Consider the following 21,667-nt stretch of genomic DNA (forward strand, 5'->3'; position numbering starts at 1 on the left):
TTCTTTGGCCACGTTGTGTTTGAATGCCTGGAAGTAGGTTTGCAAAGCCCGGAGCGATACCTGACAGGAGGCACTGTAGTCCTCCATTGTTGTTGTTGTGCTTGAAGACGGCACCAGTGGGAAGTCACGGACGTATGAAGTGACGACATGACGTGGCTCTTTTGTGGCCCTTACCTGTGAAAAAGCAAAGTGCTTCTTAGACCAAGTTGAACCCAAATTCGCACACCCGCCCAGACCTAGATCCAGGTTCACTTTGAAAGGGTAACAGAAACCAATCAGGCATTTGAACCAGGCACCTTTGTTATGAGGTACCTGGTCCCATACCCTTATGACACCACAGCACGGCCCAGGTTTAACTTTATGAACTAACTAATTCACCTATACCAAAAACACGATCCTAACCTAACCAAACAATATGCAACTGTTCCACAACGCTGACTCCTTGTTTGTGTCTTTACTTCAGCGCCCGGTCATACATGACGCTTTAATTAAAAGTCTTTATTTGCAGTAACTGATGATGTGCAATAATAATTCGTTAGGTGTGAGACAAGGTAACATTTGATGAACACATTTAAAAAACAAAACAGCAGCTTTCAACACAAACACGAGAGCTAAAGTTTTTTTTCTGAATGTTTTAAAACCTAAGAGGATGAAGAAGAAACCATCACTCCCAGTCACTGAGTGTTTGATGTGAAGCGAGGGGGAATATTTCTGCCTGTAGAATGTGAAATGGAGGAGAAAAAGGAGACCCATTTTCAGCTCGATGATCAGAGACAGAAAGGAGGAAGAGAGGAAGCTGAACGCGGGGGGAAGCAGATACAGAGAGAGAGAGAGAGAGAGAGAGAGAGAGAGCGAAAGAGAGCTTTAACCATGCGCACATGAGAATTAGAGAGACAGAGAGAGGGAGGGAGGGCAGCAGAGGGAGAAAAAAGGCTTAATTAATTCAGGCTGGATGGGAGGGATGTTGCTGCCGTCCCTGCTGAGCCTCCAGTGCCTCTGCTGTCGTGCTGCAGGAAGCCTCGTTGTGTGTGTAAGTGTGTGAGCTCAGAGAGACGACACCACTCCTGCTTTCTGCTTTCTGTTTACCGGGAACCAGACACCGGTCAGCCCGGGATCGGAGCCCCCTCTATCTCCCTCTCTCTGCCTGATCGGGTCTTCACTCTGAAACAGGGATGTTACATGGAGACCAGCAGTGAGCAGAGGTAGGACACACTTTACTCCTCCTGTCTCTTCTTCCATTTCTGTCTCTGCATCCATGTTGCACATCATGCTTGTTGTCATCTCTGTCATCTCATCTGTCTCTCTAATTATCAGCAGAATTCCCTCTCCTTTTCTGGAGGACTAAATGTGCAACCTTACCTCAGTCAAACTTTTTTTATTTTCGCTGTTTTTGTAACTGAAACTGAGATGCTGATAAGGCTTTGTGGTTTGTTTTTCCAGCTATAAATGTCAACCAAAGTTGTCGTGCTCGTGCAGAAGGTTATAACAACACTAAAAGAGAGTGTGAGGGTGGAGGTAGAGTCAAAACAACACGTCTCAGAGTCACTCTACCTCCGGGCAGTCAGCTGGGAACAACACAGTGGAACACATCATGAGATCTGTTGTTGGATCACTTGGACAGCTCCATGGAGAAGATTTAGCCGACTGTTTCCTGAGAATATAAATAAAGCATGCATTGTTTGGTGCACAGGCTAATGTGTAGACTGAAAATGAGCTTCAGCAGTGAGATGACCTTTGTTTGGGAATTGAAAGCAGAAGGGCAAAACTCTTTGCAGAAACAATTCTCATAATCAGGCGCCGTCAACAAATCTCCACACATAGAGTCAATAAGGATGAGAAATTGAGCTGAATTTGTCAATTTTTTAAAAATCCTGTCGTCCTAGAAAATATGTTGAAATATGAATGTTTAAGATCTTATTCTAAAGATTTTTCCTCCATGTTTTGGTCTCTAATTAAACAGATGTTTGAGTGTATGTTGCACCCTGTAGTGTCACAACCTTTTAATCCCAGCCTCCTTCAGCACGATGCTTTTAGCCGACGTCTTGTGATTAATCTTCATTCGGCACGCCTAATTACTTCTCATCAAGCAATCACCAAACGTGATGCTTATTTATGCCCCGACAGCATCCACTTGGGTCTTTGATAAACATGTGAGATTCTCCGTCCTAAGCCTTGTCTGCAGCGAGAGGCTCGGCAGAGCTGCGAGAATCAAGGAGAGAAGCATCAAAGGAGAGAGAGTAAAGACAGAGGAGGATGGATGTGTGAGATATTCAGCTCACACGCTCATTGCCAGGAAGGATATAAGCAGCAAATGGAGTTTCTCATGTTGGACTCATGTCTCAGCAAGAGGCCGGCTGGAGGGTCATTGGAGGTCTGCTGTGAAGATGGTGCTGAAATCCTCCTGATGGTGATCCGCGAGCCGTCAGACAGTAATTCATCACTCGGATTAAGAGGTGAACAATCGCCTGTCTGACCATGGATCTGTGTGATTAGGACGAGAGCGTACTCAGACCCACTCAGACTGATTCCTCTCATTTCTGATCTGACCCGGATAGAAGTCAGCCCTGATTACGAGGCTCCACTTCCTCTTCTTCAACAATCTTTTAACCGCATTGCTACCTTTAACACAAAATCCCTGCAGAGCGCTGGATGACAGAGACATTTTAAACATGAATTTTTAACAACAAACCCTGAACTGAGTGTTACGAGTCATTGTTGAGGTTGAATCTGTAGCCTTTTTAATTTCTGCAGCTCCCTCTCGCAGGTGAGTGTGACTGTTAGCTCATGAAGCCCACTGATAGGCTGAGGAAGCTGACATCAACAGCAGTAATGTGGTAACTAAAATATATCATACATCAGGGCTATCCTGTGTAAATGTGCCTCTGAGTCATGACTGTCTATCATGAGTGAGAAGCTCGAGTCCCGCTGGATGTGTTGTTGTCAGAGCCGTGTTTACATGAACGGGACGGCCGGCTCCTCCTCTTGTGTATAAAAGCTGTTTTAGTCAAGGACTAGAGAGAAGAAGAACATACTCACTGATTATTTGGATGATAGTAAGAGTTTTTAGATCACGCTCATTCTGTGTTGATTTACATGAAATGTGAAGCTACTAGCTAGGCTAAATAAAGAGCGCTAACATTAGCATGCTAACACAACTATGCAGGACACAGGTGATTGCAGCACAAGTTTGCGCTGTGCTTAATGGTGTTAAATTTCGATGTGTTCTATTTGATAACTTCTTGAACGCGAGTCGAGGGGGGTTGGAGGTGTGTCTCTGGAGGAGAGCGGAGGCTTCAGTATGGAGGAGGTGTGGCCAAACAGCAGTTTGTTTTTATCTCACGCTGGAGCTCAAGGGCGCCATCTACTGGATTAAAAAGTCACACATTATTCCTATAAAAGAGAAAGTTCAAGATCAGCTTTGTGATACGTGATATGTCTAACTGTACCTTCAGGCTCGGGTATTAATCAGCCCATCCCTGCAGCCAGCCTCCTCTTTTTAGGTTCAGGTTTTTCTATCGTCTGATTTGAGGTGTTTGCGGTCTGCGCTTTGTTCAGATTGACTTTACACTTGCGTAAGATGTGAACACTGTGTGAGTCAGACTGTCTACTCGTGATCATACTGCATTACCTGGGATCAGCATGTGTGTTAGGACTGCTGTGAAGACGTAACAAGACACTTCCCGCTCAGTAAAATAGTCTCATTCTATGACAGGAAGCAGCAGCTAACAGAAAACTCTGCTAGTTTAACTGACTTGACGAGAAACAACAGGGACTGTTGTAACTCTCCCAGCTTGGTCTGAACGACTCCCAGCACTGTTTTTAAGTAACGGGCTCAATTTGGGGCCAGTGTTGTTTCTGAATAAAGTGCACTGAAGCCTGCAGACCGGCCTCACCTCTCTAATGGAATATATTGTGCAGACGCTGCAGAGCTCTTGTTTGTCTCATGGTTACAGGCCTGCTGTGACATTATACGACAGCCTTCCACTGGTGTGGAAACTCAGAACATTTGTGATGGCTTCATTGGTTTGACTTTTTACGAGGTGCAGCGCGAGGTTTCCACTGAAGAGAGGCTGATTTTCACAATAAGTTAAGAGATTTATTGATGTTGATAAAAATCGTCCCTTCAGCACCTTTAAGTTGGTCGTCTCTATCACGGGTGACACATCCTGTACGAGGCAGTTACATGCTCGTCTTTGCTGATGGACAGGTGCAAAGATTCAGATGTGAAGCAGCAACAGAAAGTGTGAAGCTCAAACTCCGCCCACTTTAACACCTCCTCAAAACCTACTCGGTGCAGGTGGTGATTTACTGCTCATCTATTTTGCAAATTTAAAGAAAGACAGAAAGATCAGCAAACAGCGATATAGATAATGGATGGATGGACCCTTCTCTCATGAGCTTTCAGGTTTATGATAATAAGAATAACTTGTGTATAAAAACTTAACTGAAGTGTTTGTTTTAAAACATTTAAGAATTTAATCATTTCAGATTAAAAGTATTTGGAAGGGAACCGTTCATGTTGCACAAATATTCACTTTTCATGAACTCTGAACTGTCTCCTCCCAGAGACTAGAAGGTAAATTAGGTTTGTGTGATTGGCTGATTCAGTACAATCAGCTGCTGGCTGTAGTTTGGCCTTTCTGTTCCCCCTCTGCATTTTACACACAATCCCCCGGTTGCCATGACGCCCAGGCCTTCCATAAATACTTGTGGTATTTGTGAGGCTACATCCCCAGTAGGTTGGAGAATAGAAAGCCACTGCCCAATGAGAGGCGAGCTTGCAGCAGAGTTAATCGCAGATCGATCCTGAGCGATCTCACACAGTCCGAATGTCAGTGACACGGACATTTACGAGAGATCAGTCTGCTCGCTGTGCTGCCGCGGTTAAAGAGAGCATGTGACATGTTTAACATCAAAACAACCAGCATTATATTCACACTGGGTTTCGAGGGGCGAAATTATCCAACTTGGTTTAAGCTCAGAGGTAAAGCTATGTTGAGGCGTTGCAATAGCTTAAAAGAAATACAAAGATAATCAATGTTGACGAACATCTTAGAACGAAGGAGATTGGAGAAAGAGAGCCAAGCGTCAACCTCCGGTGAGAGCATAAACCATCATCTCACACTCAGGTATAGCTCCTGGTCTACCTTCATGGTTATGACATTATGGCTAACAATCATATAGAGGAAAATAAATGGGGTTTTTACTACCCGATCTACACAGTTGAGCTATGTAAGTTTAGCTGACCCTCTCGGCCAGGACTCTCTTGTAAATTAGATACTTAATCTCAGCGAGGTTTCCCTGGATAAAAAAAAAGATGCACTGATAAATTAACAAATCAGTAAAATCCTAAGACTCTCCACAGTCCTGAATAGTTATTATTAACGCACTTCCAGGGTTGAGAAAAGTCAATATGCAGCCATTATGCAGCAACAACCTGTAACTTTTCCACCTTAAAATAATCGTTTGCAAGCAGCAACCTCCAGTGTTAAAAAATGAAGCCAATGCTGAAGTGTAAAATCCTGCAGTTCCTGGAGTGTCCACTAGAGGCTGGCTGCAGAAGCACATTAAGTCACATACACACCCATTCTAAAAAGCCTGTTTTTACAGCAGAGATTAACATGTTTACAGCCTGGTTCAAAAAACAAATAGGTCTGATTAGCTCATGTTAGCTCGGTTTTTTCAGGAGGTTTAAAACCCGCCTCAGCTCCAGCTGTCAGCTTGTCGTTAGGATGACTGAAAGTTAGACTGCCATCGATGGGACTCCAGCGCCCCCCGCAGGAAAAGACGGGTGACGGCACTCAGGCTTCAATCATTCATAGTTACAGTCTGTGGGAATGACACGCTGGAAAGGAACTGCAGGTTGGACTTGAACATGGGGCTGCCTGCTTGGAGGATTGTAGTCTCTGTACATGGGGTGTGACCTAACCGCTAGGCCATCTGCTGGTTGTTGTAGTGTAAATATCTTTATTTTGAAGGCTTGTAACCGCGATGTTGTGCACCTGCTGCACTAAAGTAGAGTTAAAACTTCAGCAGATGACTAACGCTGCTCTGGAAGATCTGAGGCTCAGCGGACAACTTAGAGCTGTGAAAACAGAGCTGAATACTGAGATGATTCATTCTCTGCGATGGAAAGAAGATCAGAGGTTTGTGGAAGTAGAAACAGTGAGTTCTGATAAAGAGGGCGAGAGGTGAAGATAGTCTCCTGGACGGGTAACAGGAGTGATGTGTGTGTGTGTGTGTGTGTGATTTAGTGTTCAGTCCGTGTGTCTCGTCAGGTCTTGACAGCACATCAGCAGCTCTCCTTTTATGGGTAGAGACAAAGCTCAGCTTGCAGCGCCTAAGGTTAACTGTGCCCCTGTGCAGCTCCCTCTGTGAAACAACATTAGCCTCTAAATTTGTCTTGAACTTTTTCTTTGCCCTGTGCTCTTTGCTTTCGCCCTTTGATGCCCCCAAACTGAAAATGTCAAACGGAAAGAAGTCCGTCCTGAAGCACTGAAGAAGTTCTTCACTCCAGCTGAAAGTCTTTCCACACTCTGAGGACTCCTGAGCTTTGGGTCTGAATCATTCTCCCCTAAACTAAACTCTTAATTAGGAGAATCTAGATCCTCTAAATTTGTTGTGGTTGTCACAACTTCTTCTTTATTGGCCCCGGAGAGCGTGAACGCAGCCTCCTGCACCCATTGATTCAATCCACCGCTCGCCTCGCTGTCAGCAAGAAGCTTCTCTCGCTCGACTCAGATCTTTATTAATCCACTGGAAAGAAATTGTTTTACAGCGATAAAGCAAATCAGCAATAAGCCGAGAGAAGAAATGAAAAGTGTGAATGTTAAAAACAATCTACAAGATGATTTGAGGCAGGAAGAGCGAGGAAGTGTCGGTTACAAAAAGGCAATTTATGGTTAATTAAGTTGTGTGCAGAGACCGGGAGTAAAAGTATTGAGGTCAAAGTAATTAAAGGTTATTCATTCATTCATGTTGGAAGGTTTTTTTTAATGCTTGTTTATAATTATATTAAAAGTTCTTCTGCTCTAAAAGAAGAAAAACAAGTCTGACATCTGTTGCTGGCTTATAATAAATCTGTAATTATCATTTACAGTTTTATACTGTATTCTCGCTCTTTGTAACCTCCAAAAGCTTTGCATGATTCCCAATTCAAAAAACTAATTTACCAGACCCGGTCTCTGCAAAAAAACTCTGTTTTTAGCCTGACCTGCCCTGACCTGGAGAGCTAACATCGGGGCGCTGGTGAAGAGGGCACAGCAGAGACTTCCCGAGGATTCTCAGGAAGACTGCTCATGTCTTTCTACTGCTGCCCCATAGAGAGAATTTTTACATACTGTATGTGTGTGTGGTTCACCAGCTGCACAGCAGCAGAGAGGAAATTGCTTAAGAGAGTCGTCACCATTGCCCAAAAGATCATCGGCGGCCCCCTCCCCTCCCTGGAAGATCTGTATAGTTCCCACTGCCTGAAAAAGCTCAGAGCATTCATAAGAATCCATCTCACCCCGGACACACTCTGTTTGAACTGCTGCCCTTAGGCAGGCGATTCAGGACAATGAAAACCCGGACAAACAGACTGAGAAACGATTTCTACCCGAGGGCGGTAACTGCACTTAACACTGCAAAACAATGATTGTGCAATCTTTATCTGTACCCGAGCTGAATGTGAAGGAATGTGGGTGAATGTGCGTGAAAGTGTGATGTGTTTTTAGAATCTCGTATTTGTGTTTTATTTCTAGGACTTTACAAAGATTTTTTTCATCGCTGCAACACCAGTTGGTTTGACCTGATAACTAATATCATATCTGACACACCTAGGTGTGTCCAAAACGGCCATGTGGGGGTGCCTTAAAAGCAGTTTTTAAGCATCCTAAACAGCACAAAGAGCCTAACGAGCCGCTCTAGTGTCTAATTTGTGTGAACAAAGCGGAGGAAACCTGCCACAGGATTCCTTTGATTGAATTGATTGAAGTGCTTCAGTGACTAACACTGAGAAATGAGCCCTCTTTGGTTTCAAGGATGTAAGAATTAAAACCTCTGCCCACACAAACTCCACGCACTCGCTGTTTGGTTTCCTTGTTTTTCTGACGTGATGATGGTGTTGATTCCAAACGGACACACCTACACGCAGAGTTATATGCAAATACAACGCAGTGAGCGGACAGAAGCTGCAGCAGGTGTGCTTTTAAAGTCTGGCACCCTGCTGCTGAGCTCACACTGCATGCGCATGTGCTCTAATTATTGGACACATATAAAGCTTAAAGAGTTCGTTAACATGATAAATGAGTCAATGCACATCTTGGCAGTCAACTCGAGCTGCACTGATTTCACACTCATTCTCAAAAATCACCTGACAACACCTCTTTCCAATTGGCGGCCTATTTAAGCTGCAAGATCTCCGGCGAGGCTAAGTGTCCAAGTGTCGTTCTTGTGTGTGTACGTTTATGTTTGTTTCAAGAAGAGACGATGCACAAAATAACACAAGCACAAGAAAGTAAATGTGCCAGATTTTGCAAACATTTTATCTGCATTCTCTGTGTCCAAAAGCTCTCTAAACTCACTCAGAGCTGACTCGTCCCTCACCTTTACCTCTCCTTCATAAGTCACCAGGCCGTGAAATTGTAACATTTTCTCTTTTCAACCTAAATACGTTGAAATATGTTTCCCCAATGAACACCTCTGGACTGGTTTCACTGATCTGATTAAAGTCTGAAGACTTCTCCTGAAGTATGACATGCAGCCGGGTCATTGTGCAGATTTGAGGAACGATCCGACGATCCGATAGATGTGCCCTATAGTTAACAAAAACACAACAAACAAATGCGATGTTTCAGCTAAAACTCATCACACTACACAGGTGTGAACTGGTGGCTGACATTTTTAGTTTTGCAGACTTGTTCAGTGAGCTACCGACCCAGTTATGGCGGGAGGTCTATATTTAGCAATGCTTGGATCATGCAGATTATCTGTGCGCTGTAAATGACTGATGTTTGACACAGAAAAGCTGCTGCTGGTATCCATTTAATCATATGGTCACACTGGCTTCCTGCAGCAGACACGAGGGAGAGGAGAGTGTGTCTGAGTCGAGAGCTGCTATCATGTCTTCGACGCCGTCTTCCTGCAGCGAGGGGCCGCCAAGCCCACAGCATCCTGCTCAGCTCTTTGCACGGGGAATGACAGTTAGAGGCATCCTGTACAACGTTCAAACCAAACACACAACTTAGAGCGAGACTCCTCTGGTGCAGCCTGCGGACCTGTCTCCATTCCTCTGTGAACATAATTAAATCAGAGCTCCAGTTTCTGTTTACCTTCCCTCCTCTTCAGTGTTATCGCTCTAATCATCATCAGGATCCTAATTTGGCAGTGCTGCTCTCTCCACACGCTTTACGTCTTGGATCACCTCTTGGTGCTCAATGTGCAGACACAACAACAGCAGACCCGAGTGGTTTATTGGACTAAATTAGATGGTCCAGCTCCAGCTTCCTGATAGTTTTGGCTTAGTCAGAAGAATTGAAAGGCATGCACGATGTGGATTTTAATCAAGATGGTACAAATAACCAATAATCAAGCGCTTTTCATGCCTGAAAATATGGATAAGTTAAAATTTTGTACTTTAATCAGGGGAAATCCGTTCATTAAAGGAGCAATATGTAACTCTGTCACCTAGTGTTTAAAACGGGTACTGCAGTCCAAATTCTGCAGTAGAGAGCTGTCTCCCCCCACCCCCTCCTCTCTAGAGTCGATGCTCACGAAGGTTGCCATGTGGTGGACACTGAAGCTTTGCCGTATACTGACATGCATGTATTATGCTAAGGCGGGGTACACACTACAAGATAATTGGGCTGATTTGTGGCCTGATTCCCCCCTTCCGACCAAAGTCAGTAAAGGCCAGATTATCTTGCCAGACGTTCCTGTCGTGTGAGGTTTGTTTGGAGTGATTTTAACCTCCCCGATCTGCTCGGGAGACGATTTCCCCGGAAACCCTGTTGTGTGTGGACAACACCGAGGACGCCCACGAACGGTGGACAGCAAACGTGAAGCATAAAGTTAGATGGACGTCATAAATTCAGGACCAACTTGTTGATATTCTACAGCGTGTCTGTAAAACAAACCACAATCGAACTGAGGAGGAAAGGAACGGATCTATGAGCTATCAGCTAGCCACATTTAGCTTAACCACCATGTTTGTTTAGTCTTAAGTGGTGTTTGACGGCACGAGATGTTGTTGAATGAATCCATTAGTGTGCGGTCTGCTGAGTTGGTCGTCTCGTTGTTCTCCACACACTATAAGAACAAAACTGTTCAATCTGTCTTGTTTGTCATGAGAGTTCATGACAAACCTCTTCTTGAGTTTTCAAAATCGTTCAGCATTTAAAAAATCTTTCAGTGTGTGCCAGGCCTAAGGCAATGCACTGAGACAATCTGGCAGAGCTGGGAGCTAATCAGGCAAGAGGGAACAGGTGTGTGAGGGGAAGGAGCAGGTGAGGAGAATCTGTGGAGGGGGACAGGAAGAGGGGGGGCTGAAATCATGGAAGAGTTAGATACCTGTATAAACAAAACAAAGCTGAACACATGGATAATGAAATCATGAAACAAACTCAAACCGTGACACGTCTGTAGTCCTGTTTGCTTTTGTAGGTCATAAAGAGAGATTCAGTCAGATTCATGGCCAGTTAAAATCTCCTCACAGGCGCTTTAAAGGCCGTTATCACCTTTTTAAATTAGAACGTGGGGTATTTAGGTGAGCAGTGAGATGAGAGTAGAGTGTGAACTGGAGGCTGTTTCCTGTAAGTGGATAATGTGTTGGAGTATTTTAACATAACTAGAAGAAGTGTAAGCAGACCCACACACGTCCAGAACTGCTGCATGTATCATGTAGTCACATCTGTTCACTGTGTCTGCAGCTCTCTCTCTCTCTCTCTCTCGCTCTCTCTCTCTCTCTCTCTCTCTCTCTCTTCTTCTCTGTATCCATGCTTCTCTTTGTCGTGCTCTCAGTGACGTCATAGTTGCCGGGCAACCTTGCGAGCAAAACAGAATCCCTCTCTGCGCAGAGGGGGAGGCCCTGTTCACTCGGTTTGCACGTGCTTCTATCTCCATCTCTCAGTCAGCCTCACACTGCGTATACATGTAGACCCCCCACCCCCATTGTTCCCTCTGTGTTTGTAACATCACTAAAACATGTGCAGCACATTAGTGCATGCCAACAGCTGTCTGCCTTGTTGTCCAGGAGGGAAGAGATCATCAGACAGAGGAGAGGGGAAGGAGACTAAGAACAATGATTCACTTTAAAAGCCGTGTTTACAGACAGAATAATAGAAATAAAAAACGTATGGAGGGACCAAACCTGACAGTAACTTGATCCTACTGTTCTAACAAACCTGTAGACAACGCCTGATACAGCTGATCCACTGTGACATCACTTACTGTGTTCAGATTTTGTTTTTTTAATGTATTTGTTTGTCGTCATTTGGGTGAGTTAAAGGTCACATATTCTCCTACTCCTCTTCAGTGTAAATAAGTCTCAGAGCTCCTCAAAACACATGTGTGAAGTTTCCTGTTCTAAATCCACTCTGATCCTGTATTTGATCATGTCTATAAACCCCTCTATTTCAGCCCTGCTCAGAACAGGCTGTTTCTGTGTCTGTACCTTTAAATGTAAATGAGCTGTGTCTGACCACGCCCCCTCTCTGGAAGCGCTTGGGTGTCTCGGGCTTTCTCGCTCCATGTCCTATTGTTTACGGTGAGAAGGCAGACTCAGAGGGCAGAACAAACACCTAGCTGTGGGAGTGTCACCCACCTGGGGGAGGGGTTACTTGTGTATGAATTGTGTATGAGTGGTTTAGCAATTACTGATGGGCTCTTTACACAGCAGCTTTTACCATCGGTTTGTGGATGTGTGTGACCTGAGGTGTAAAAGAGTCGTCAGAAGGCCAGAGAAGCGCTACACAAGCTCAATTCAAATTACAAAGTCATGTTTATTTAGAACCCTTGTCTGTGTCATATCTCCTTAGTGCAAACTGTTTTGACTAAATCTGACCACAGTCAAATAACGCTGAAATGTTGTCGTGTGACTCCGTTGACTGATTCATACACTTCATAAATTATAAAAAATGTAATTAACTCTAATATAATATTTAACAAGCTAAGATTTTCACTCAGAGGTGTCTTCCTCCTCCTCTTCCTCCTCCTTCTCCTCCTTATCTTCCTCCTCTACCCCCTTCTCCTCCTCCTCTTCCTCCTCTTCCTCCTCCTCTTTCTCAGTGTTCAGAGGCTCCATCGTTCACCAACATTTCTGCTATAAATCTCTTTTTGTTCACATCTTGCTGTCGTTCGCCCTCTCCTCTGCTCGCCTCTCTTTCCATTAAAACGACTGTGAGAGGTAACAGATCATCTGTTGTGAATGTAAACCTTTTTGTACATCTTTTAATTTAGAGAGACTTGGTGATCTTCACAGTTGCTTTTCTCTCCTTCTCGTTGCAGGTCAGAGACAGAGTTTTTGCTGAGAAACCTTGTGCCAACCTCAACATAGTTTGCCAAACACTCTTTGAAACCTTTATTTTTCTGGCATTTAAAGTGACGATTTGGATATTTGAGGAACCTCAGCAGCCTTCAGGACCCGCTGCTTTAAGATAAAAACTTGAAAACCTGACTGAATATCACCAGCGCTCCATGCGGCCTCAGCTTCTTCAACTCTCCGCCTCCTGTTTGCCCTCAAAGTGAATCAGAGATGACGTCCCAAAAGCTCTTCCTCTTAGTTTTATTTCTCAACCTGACTCAAGGATAACCGTCAATCCCCAAAGAGGCATTCAAGGACGTCAAACTCACTGACACAGAGGAGCCCCCCCCCCCCCCTCCCCCACCCCCGGCTTCAGGCAGCATGGGAGACGGGAGCTGGGTCTGCCTGAGTCCTGCTGAGTTTGGACAGCTGCAGAAATACAGCGAGTGTGAGTACCTGAACCTGCTTTCACTTCAGTTTGTGTTCTCGTGAGAGTTTGGGAGATTGTGACGCAGAAGCTGATTGTATCTGCATGCCTAAACGATACAGCACTTGTGTGTGTTTGTGTGTGTGTGTGTGTGTTGTGTGTGCAACTGATGCAGCTTGTTGGCAAAACCAAATACTGTGGTTTTCATTCAGAGGCCTTATGCAGCTCATATTGAAATGAGTGCAGCAACACAATGTATGCTTTACCTTCAGCTTTAAATGCCACTTAAAGCTAATAAAAGACTCAAACTCACACTCACTTATTTCACTTTAACAAATAGTAAAATCAGGAGATTTTAAAGAAAAGGAGCAAAAGAAGATACACGCGTCCAGTGGCGGTTCTAGAGGCTGATGGGGCCCTATAGGCAAAAAAATCTATCAGGGGGATCCAACCAGTTTTCATCCATATTAAACATAATACCAGGCTTACTTCTCTCCCTTGTTTTCCTCTACAGACGGATAATTCCTCTTCATTATGATTTGTTGACTTTCATTCACAAATTTTTGTTTTCACAGCGGTAATGTTTGCGACGCTTAGCAGGGCAACGAGTGTGAGTGCCTTCAGATAGGCGGTTCATCTAAAGGGCTATCCATCAATTAACATGGATATCTCACAAAGCTTGTCAGCCCTCATGGGACCCCCTGCTGGTCTGGGGCCCCAAGCAGTTGCCTGCCTTTCCTATTGACAAACAGCGTCTCTGCACGCATCTGGACAGTACAGATCGACCCAGACAGGAAGTCAGACAAAGAAACACAAAATTTCAAAATAAAACACAATCCTGATCGTATTTTCCATCACTTTATCAACATCACATCAAAACAGGCACTGAATGACTTTTTGACTGGTTTGAAGACATCAAAAGTGACTGGCAAAATATTCACTGGCATATCCAGTGATTATTTTATCTAGTCTCTGCGGTGTGTCCGGCTCTGTCGCTACCCGTCTCTACTTGTCTGCCTTTTTCTGGCCGATTCGACATGTTGAATCAGTGTCGGTGAGATGAATCTCTCTGATTGGCTGTTGGGAGGTTTCATTTCTCTCCAGCTCTCGACACAGGTTCAGGAAAGCCCCTTGAGCTGTAGTATCCATGCTTTCACCCATTAGTGTGGTTTCTCCTTATTTGTCCCCTCCGCCTCTTCTTTTCTTTTTTCACTAAAAGACCGAGGGCCATTTCCAACTTTTTATCAGACATTATTCTCCAGTAGTAGGCTACCTATAATACGAGTGGTGACCGTCAGTGGTGTGAAAATGGTCTTTTCGTATCAGAACAACGGACTACCGCCCCCTGCTGGCATGGAGAGTTATTTCCTCTCACGCATAAGCAGAACGTACGTGGTGGTTGGCCGTCAGCTGTAGTCTTTGCGGTGTGTTCAAGTTCAACTTTTTGGCCAAGACGTAAGGTGTCTCCACTAGTTCTTTGCCGTCTGCTTGTTGTGTCAGGGCCTTTACAGTAAAGTAACATTCTTACCTCCTGGGAGTTTTAATGGATTCAGTTATAAAATCAATCTTAAATCAAAAGGTGAACAAACAAACATGAGACCAAGACTTCCGCTGGGATGATCTGTGTCACATTGCCTCCCATTAGCCTGCTGGATGGTTATCTGTGTCCTCACAGGCAGCATCATTTGTTAGTCAAAAGAGGGTCTGTCCGCTGGTTCCTGCTGGACTCTGTGTGTCATGATGAATGGAGTCACGCAAGCTGCTCTGTCCCGGGTAAACACCACCATTATAAATCATTTTTTTATGGAGCAGTATGAAGTGGAACCACAACGGGCAATTATGTCCGATTATCTGATCATGTGGGGAATGATTTTATACTGCTCGTAAAGCCAGTCAGTGTTTGAATACGGCGTCCTGCTCTTGGTCATTTATTCAGATAACTGTCATCAAGAACCAGCACTGTTCTGTCACTTCTTTTTGACACTAAATTAATGTCTCTGATTTTTGCTTTACTTGATTGTCTGAATGAGACTTCAGTGATTCACTTGGTGACTTTGGAAGTGATGCTCACAAATACAAAAAGGAATGCACTTTTATTTTCTCCTGACAGCTTAGTGTGAAAGCAACGATAAGGGGCTTAATGTTTACAGGTCGAAGGTTTGTTTGCCTGGTCGTTTTTTCTGGTGTGAAATCTTGAAAAATTAGCAAAAGACTTTACATGAGCTCGAGGAAGAACGATGAAGAATTTGACCTTTTAAACCATCCCTCAGGCGCTCCGGATTTAATTGCGACACATAGCACCGGATGTTAAAAAAGTGGACACATAAATTAAACTGCCAAAAATGAATATATACTTTTATCAATTTCTAATAAAAGTGACATCAATCTTTTCACCAGCTTCAGCCCTGTTCACAACTATCACATTTTTATTCATTTTCACACTTTTAACCCTTTCAATGCCACTCTGTATGCACACTGCCACCAATATTTTTAATGGAAAAAACTGAAAAAAAATAGTTTTTCCTGTACAATAAGTGCCAGATGGGAAATTATTTTCTAGATACCACAGGCTGGTACATGTCATTGATCACCAAAAATATTGATTTGAATACATTTTCATTTTCTGTGCAGTGTCACATTTTTGATAAAATGCGACACATAGCACCCAATGGCCAAAAAGTGGACACATAAATTAAACTGCCAAAAATGAATATATATTTTTATCAATTTCTAATAAAAGTGACATCAAGCTGTTCACCAGCTTCAGCCCTAACCATAACTGTATAATATTTATTAATTTTCACACTTTTAACCCTATCAAATGCCATTTATTGTGATAATAGCACTATTTTTCAAAATAAAAATACATATACACATACATTTATATATATATTTATAACATACCCATACAATGTACTAGACTACAAGGAGTATTTTTTTCTAGTAACACAGTCTGGGGCCTGTTACAGATTACCAACAACATTTATCTTTCTGCATTATTCTGTTTGTGTAGCAAAGAGTAAAAAGAATCTCACCTGCTAACCAGAAGTCAGTGTAAGAAGACCATTGTTGTTTTGATATGATCACTAATATGTTAGTCATTATTATGATCCTATAACATTTTTTACTCCATCAAATAAATAAATAAATAATATAAGATGACTTATACTACTACTACAAGAAGAGTATCTGCGATCTCATTCTCACGGTAACTACCATTCGGAAACCTTCCTCCCCCTGGCTGCACCTTGAGGTCCTGTCCATGAAAACCTGCAAACAGAATTGGTGACAAGGGGCAACCCTGGCGAAGGCCATCGCCCAGCATCACTGGCTTCCTGTGTTGTATATCTTTTCATGGTTTCAGAGGTGAAATGACCAGTACCCCAAGCTGCATGTATTTATAGATGTGACTGCAACTGAAGCTGCATAAACTTGTAGAGGTTGTTTTCAAAACAAATCTAGCTTTTTCACGGTTTTCTCTGCAGGTGCATCTTTGATGTTGTGTTGAGCATTATAGGCCTTTTATAACTGGAATTGTTCAAATTATAAAAATTGAGTAAAAATAGACACCTGTGTGAAAAATAAAAGCCATAGCATCAGAAATGACCAAAATATCAGTAAAATAAGTTTTGAAATGTCCACAAAATGGACATAGGTAACCAGAGGGTTAAACCAACTCTCCTGGCCACAACTCGTGCATTAGATCAATCAAGTTCAGTAGGACAAAATAACAAAGTTCAATTTAATTCGAACAACTTAGAAGTCCATTCAGGATAAGCCAATGTGTGTGTGTTTCCGCTGGCTCCACGTCCAGCTCCATCCCATCTCTGTCAGTCCCGAGTCCTCTGCAGCAGATACACAAGTTTTCTATTTCTGCAGGATGCCGGAGCACAGCACAGGAAGTCAGACATCGAAACAACATTAAAAGATCCGGTTTATTTCAGAATAAAACACTCCAGTTTGAAGCTAGATTTTTCTTCACTGTACTACATCAACTAAACGTCATAATGGGCGAAGCCACGCCCAGAGTCAACAGGTCAGAGGTTTTCAGAGGTCACTGACGACAAGCTGGACGAAGAGAAGCTTATTGTGAAAGTGGAAAACCACAAAATCGCTGATGACCTCGCACATCCTTTTCAAGGACACACACACACTCTTTTTTAACTCCTTTGGTTGGGAACAATGACCTTATGTGTTGTTGTTTAAAAAGTTTTTAAACGACTTGCATCACATTATCTCTCGCACATGATCCTGTAATTACCGCAGGAACTCCCTGGTCTCGGCACTCCAGTTGTCTGGCAGTGCGGCGCCTTGATGCGCTCTGAGGATGCTGCCGGTGGGTGTTGACGGTCGAGGGAGCACGGAGCCGTACCGGAGCAGAGCTGACACACAACGCACACGTATCTGGTGGAGGTCTGGAGGAAGTCTCTAGATCGGGTGTCTCCAACCTTTCTTCATCTGAGAGCTAAAAAATGAAAGTGGCAAAGAGCTACATCACATCGTTTGCATTTATTTACACAGCACACATCAGCTGAATGAAGCTACTGTTTGTACACTGTGCACTGTACACTGAAATTGCAATAAGCCAATGCTTATCAATAATCTTACATTCACATTAAGGCCCAAGAAAAAAACATCACTACTTTACACTTGTTTTTATGGGCCAAATATATGATTAGTGGGAAGAAGTGCATTTACTGTCGTCAGATGTTTCTTTTTTTTTTAACATAGTTTGTCAACCTGTAGGCGAGCTACTAAAAACCTGCCCCCCAAGCTACCTGTTGGAGACCCCTGCTCTAGTTAGACTCTTCTCCTCGGTCACCGCCCCCAACCTCCATTCAGGCTGCAGAGTCCCTTTCCCCCTTCAAGAAAAAGCTGAAGACTCAGCTCTTTCATGAACACCGGCGACCTTAATGATAGTGATAGGACTGACATTATACAGACAGACATCGTCTGCTAAAATAATTGTAGAAATCTTTGTTTTAGTTTCTTGTCTGGCACAAAGTCTTAAATGCTGACGGTGTATTTTTGTGTTTTCTGCTCTTACTGTATTTGGCTGCTCGCTCGCTCGCTCGCTTGTGAGACCCGTTTGAGGTGATGCTGAGTGATTTGTTTGCTTGCTGTGGTACTTCCTTATAACACATTGCAGAGGGGACACACATTTATCCAAACATAATCCTCACTTGACCCATCATGCTGCTGCTGCTGCTGTGGTCCAGCGGGGTCGTTTTCTTCTTGAGCCATGTAGCTGTCGTGGAAGACTATAATGGAAACATGACAAATGTGCATGCTGGGAAGGCCTCGGCAGGCAGTGGAGGTTTCATTGTTACTGATGATGAGGAGCCGAGCGACAGGAAGGCTTGTGTATCAGCAGCCGATCAATCAAGGACTTGTGAAGGACGCCGTCTGTGTTCCTACAGAGAGAGAGGTCTGTGAGCGAGCAACAAAGGAAAGTGTTTTTTAAAAGGTTCTGAATATAATCAGATGAAGCTGAAGGGATCCGTTAATTAATTAGAAACCATCTCGTAATAAATGAATCCCTGAAGACATTTTTAAACACGAGTAGTTTTAGATTTTCAGGATAATGTCTTTATAATTCAAATGCTCCAGCAGTGGGCACTCAAAGAAAACAACAAAAGATGGAGTGGAGGCTGCTGGGGAATCATGGGAGTGATTGCAGAGAGGTGTCGGTTTTGTAAGAGCAATGTTCCGCTGATGAGTTATTGATCCGGGAAAGCCGAATCTGTGAATATATTTCTAACTTTACTGAAGTAGGTGTATCCCTTGAGCCGAAACAGATGACAAGACTTTAACATCCGTTTTAAATGTCTTTCTGAGACAAAATAACGGTGACGGTGCGCAAGCAAAGCAGTTATGTCCTTGTAATTAAGTCCGAGGTTAAAATATAGCTCAACCAAGTCCTGTACTTTATCACAAGAACACAGAAGGATAAGACTGACTGGTTTCCGTTGTGCACCTGATATGTGGTGCGCATGAGAAGGTTTCTGGTGCCCACGAGAAAACTTTCTTGTGAGCACCAGAAACTTTCTCTTAGGCACGCAAAACTTTCACATGAGCATGAGAAATTTTCACTTGAGCACCGGTTAGTTTCTGGTGCGCACGAGAAACATATATTTTTATTTTTTCTGCCTATGTCCCTTTAGGGGCTCCGTAGTTTTTAGATGACTTCGGATATCTTTTAAAAATGTAGTAAATGAAATATATTCACAGCTGATCTGTGTTTGTGTGTACAGAGATGTGTAGAGCAGGTGATGATGCAGGTGATACACAGACTGTATTGTTGGTGGTTTTCAGCTGCTGGGTGTTCTTTTCCGGTCACAGCAGCTCACATAACGCTCTTCCTCTCTCTCTCTCTCTCTCTCTCTCTCTCTCTCTCTCTCTCTCTCTCTCTCCCACTCTCTCTATCTCTCCCTTTCTCTCCCTCTTTCTCGCTCCCTTTCTCCCCCCCTCTCTCCCTCTCTCTCCCCCTCTCTCTCTCTCTCTTGCGCTCTCTCTCTCTCTCTCTCTGTCATTGTTCACGTCTAAAGCAGGACGTCACAAACAGGAAAGCTTTAAAGGCTGCAGAGCTGTGAGCACTACATCTAATGAAGTGAAGTGTCATACTGAGTTGATTATGTGAGCTAACATGATTGGTGTCTCCAGTGTGTGTGTGTGTGTGTGCGTGTGTGTGTGTGTGTGTGTGTGTTTTTGTGTGTGTGTTTATGGAGATGCCGTGGAGATCTGCCAATGCACACGTGTACATTAGCCCTCCTTTAATTGTCTGACAGATGATCGTGGGAGGGGGTCATTGTGGTCAGTGTGCTGGACTGAGGATCTGTGATGTGTGTGTGTATGGATATGGGATTAGCGTCTTAAAGTGAGAAAGACAGCCTGTCCTGTCATACTTTTCCCTAAACACGGTGACTCACGGGCTCAGCACCACTGATGCAGCACTTCCTGGTACAGATGAGTATTTATCAGAACATTCGATAATGAGATGCAGCGTGTTTAATCACTTTTACCAAAGCAGTTCATACAAAGGAACATTTTGACCAGCAGAACGTGAACACTTCCATGACGGTCCTTATTATGAGAATCAGTTAAGAACGTTTGAAGTCATGACGGGATGCGTAATGTGTGTTCATATAACAATAAAAATGTTGATAAGAGAGTCATAAACATGATGATTAATCATCTTCACCCTCACGAGTCTGCACCAGAATAACTAAGTTATTGTGTCCCAGATGTAATGCAGCCTCCTGCCACTAGCTGGAGCTGTAGCTGTGCTTAATGAGCCTGCATTCACCCCACTCTACTACCTGGATGTAAACAGCACACTGGGCGGAAGGCATCTCGTACGCAGAGTGGTTTCATGTAAATAAAGCCATATGCATTTCTCGTGAGAAAACCGCAGCCTGCTGCCAAAATTGCATAATGCTATAAGCAGGAGACATGGCGCTCTGTGTACATGAGTGAGACGCTCATATGTCAGTTGAATGTTGTCTGTTCCTGCAGGGGGCGCCGGAGTCCCATTGATGGCGGGCTCCATGCTGGAAATCCTGTCTCAGTCTAACTTTCAGTCAACCTAATAACAGACTGAGAGCTGGAGCTGAGGCGGGTTTTAAGCCTCCTAACAAACCGTTACACTGCGCCCGCCTGTCAATCATGTCAGCTGCACACCTTATTGTGAATAACTCTTATCCTTCATCAAATCAAAACTGCTGAGTCATCAAAACATTCACCCCCCCGTACAGTGTGAGCCGATGGAGACATGAGCTAATCAGACCTATTTGGTTTTTTGAACCAGGCTGTAAACATGTTAATCTCTGCTGTTAAAACAAGTTTTTTTGAATGGGTGTGTATGTCACTTCCTGTGCTTCTGCAGCCAGCCTCGAGTGGACACTCCAGGAACTGCAGGAATTTGCACTTCCACACTGTCTTAATCTTTCAACACCAGAGGTTGCTGCTTGCAAACGATCATTTTAAGGTGGAAAAGTTACAGATTGTTGCTGCATGATGGCTGCATATTGACTTTTCTCACCCCTGGAAGTGCGTTAATAATAACTATTCAGAACTGTGGAGATTCTTAGGATTTTACTGATTTGTTAATTTATCAATGCATCTTTTTTTTTATCCAGGGAAACCTCATTGAGATTAAGTATCTAATTTACAAGAGAGTACTGGCCGAGAGGGTCAGTAGCATAATAAAACAGTTACTGTACAGTTAGAAAACACAGAATAACACATTGTGAGTCACAGAGAAGAAAAATCTGTATTCAAAGCATCTCACCTGATGCAACTTCCTCCATCACCGTCAAGCTACTTTTAAAAAGATTTAAAGAGAGCAGCTCCCCCAGACACAGATCCTCCTGCAGGACCAGCGTGCCTGAAGCTCCGTTTCCTCATTTAAAGACGGAAAACAAAAAGACGTTTAGTGACTGAGTCTCAGAGTGAAGACTTTTCATATGAATAAAATGACACAAGTATGAGGGGAGCATGTTCAGTATAGACCTATAAACGAGGACATGTCAGTGACTTAGTCTATGAACTAATGACAGAATCCTGTTTTTCTCTGTGTCCTCCTCAGACTCCACAAAGAAGCTGAAGGATATGCTGGAGGAGTTTCATGGTGAAGGAGTCCTCTGCAAATACAACCCCGAGCAGGTGTGTCTGAATCACAGAAATCAATTACACTTTCTCTTTTCTTCTCATGTTCTCTCCTGCTGCCTATGCGCACACAG

General features: G+C 43.6%; 1 protein-coding gene across 1 annotated transcript in view; it reads left to right on the forward strand.

The window, feature by feature from the left end:
- The first annotated feature begins 390 nt into the window (after window positions 1–390).
- The window catches only part of LOC109986960 (diacylglycerol kinase beta), a 104,465-nt gene continuing 83,188 nt past the window's right edge, over window positions 391–21,667 (forward strand). Inside the window, exons 1-3 of the mRNA XM_065962181.1 lie at window positions 391–1,202; window positions 12,484–12,947; window positions 21,514–21,590. Coding sequence (XP_065818253.1) covers window positions 12,881–12,947; window positions 21,514–21,590 — 144 coding nt within the window. The 5' untranslated portion in view covers window positions 391–1,202; window positions 12,484–12,880. The remainder of the gene's footprint in view (window positions 1,203–12,483; window positions 12,948–21,513; window positions 21,591–21,667) is intronic.

This window comes from Labrus bergylta, chromosome 13 (genome assembly GCF_963930695.1).
Source record: "Labrus bergylta chromosome 13, fLabBer1.1, whole genome shotgun sequence".
Lineage (NCBI taxonomy): Eukaryota > Metazoa > Chordata > Actinopteri > Labriformes > Labridae > Labrus > Labrus bergylta.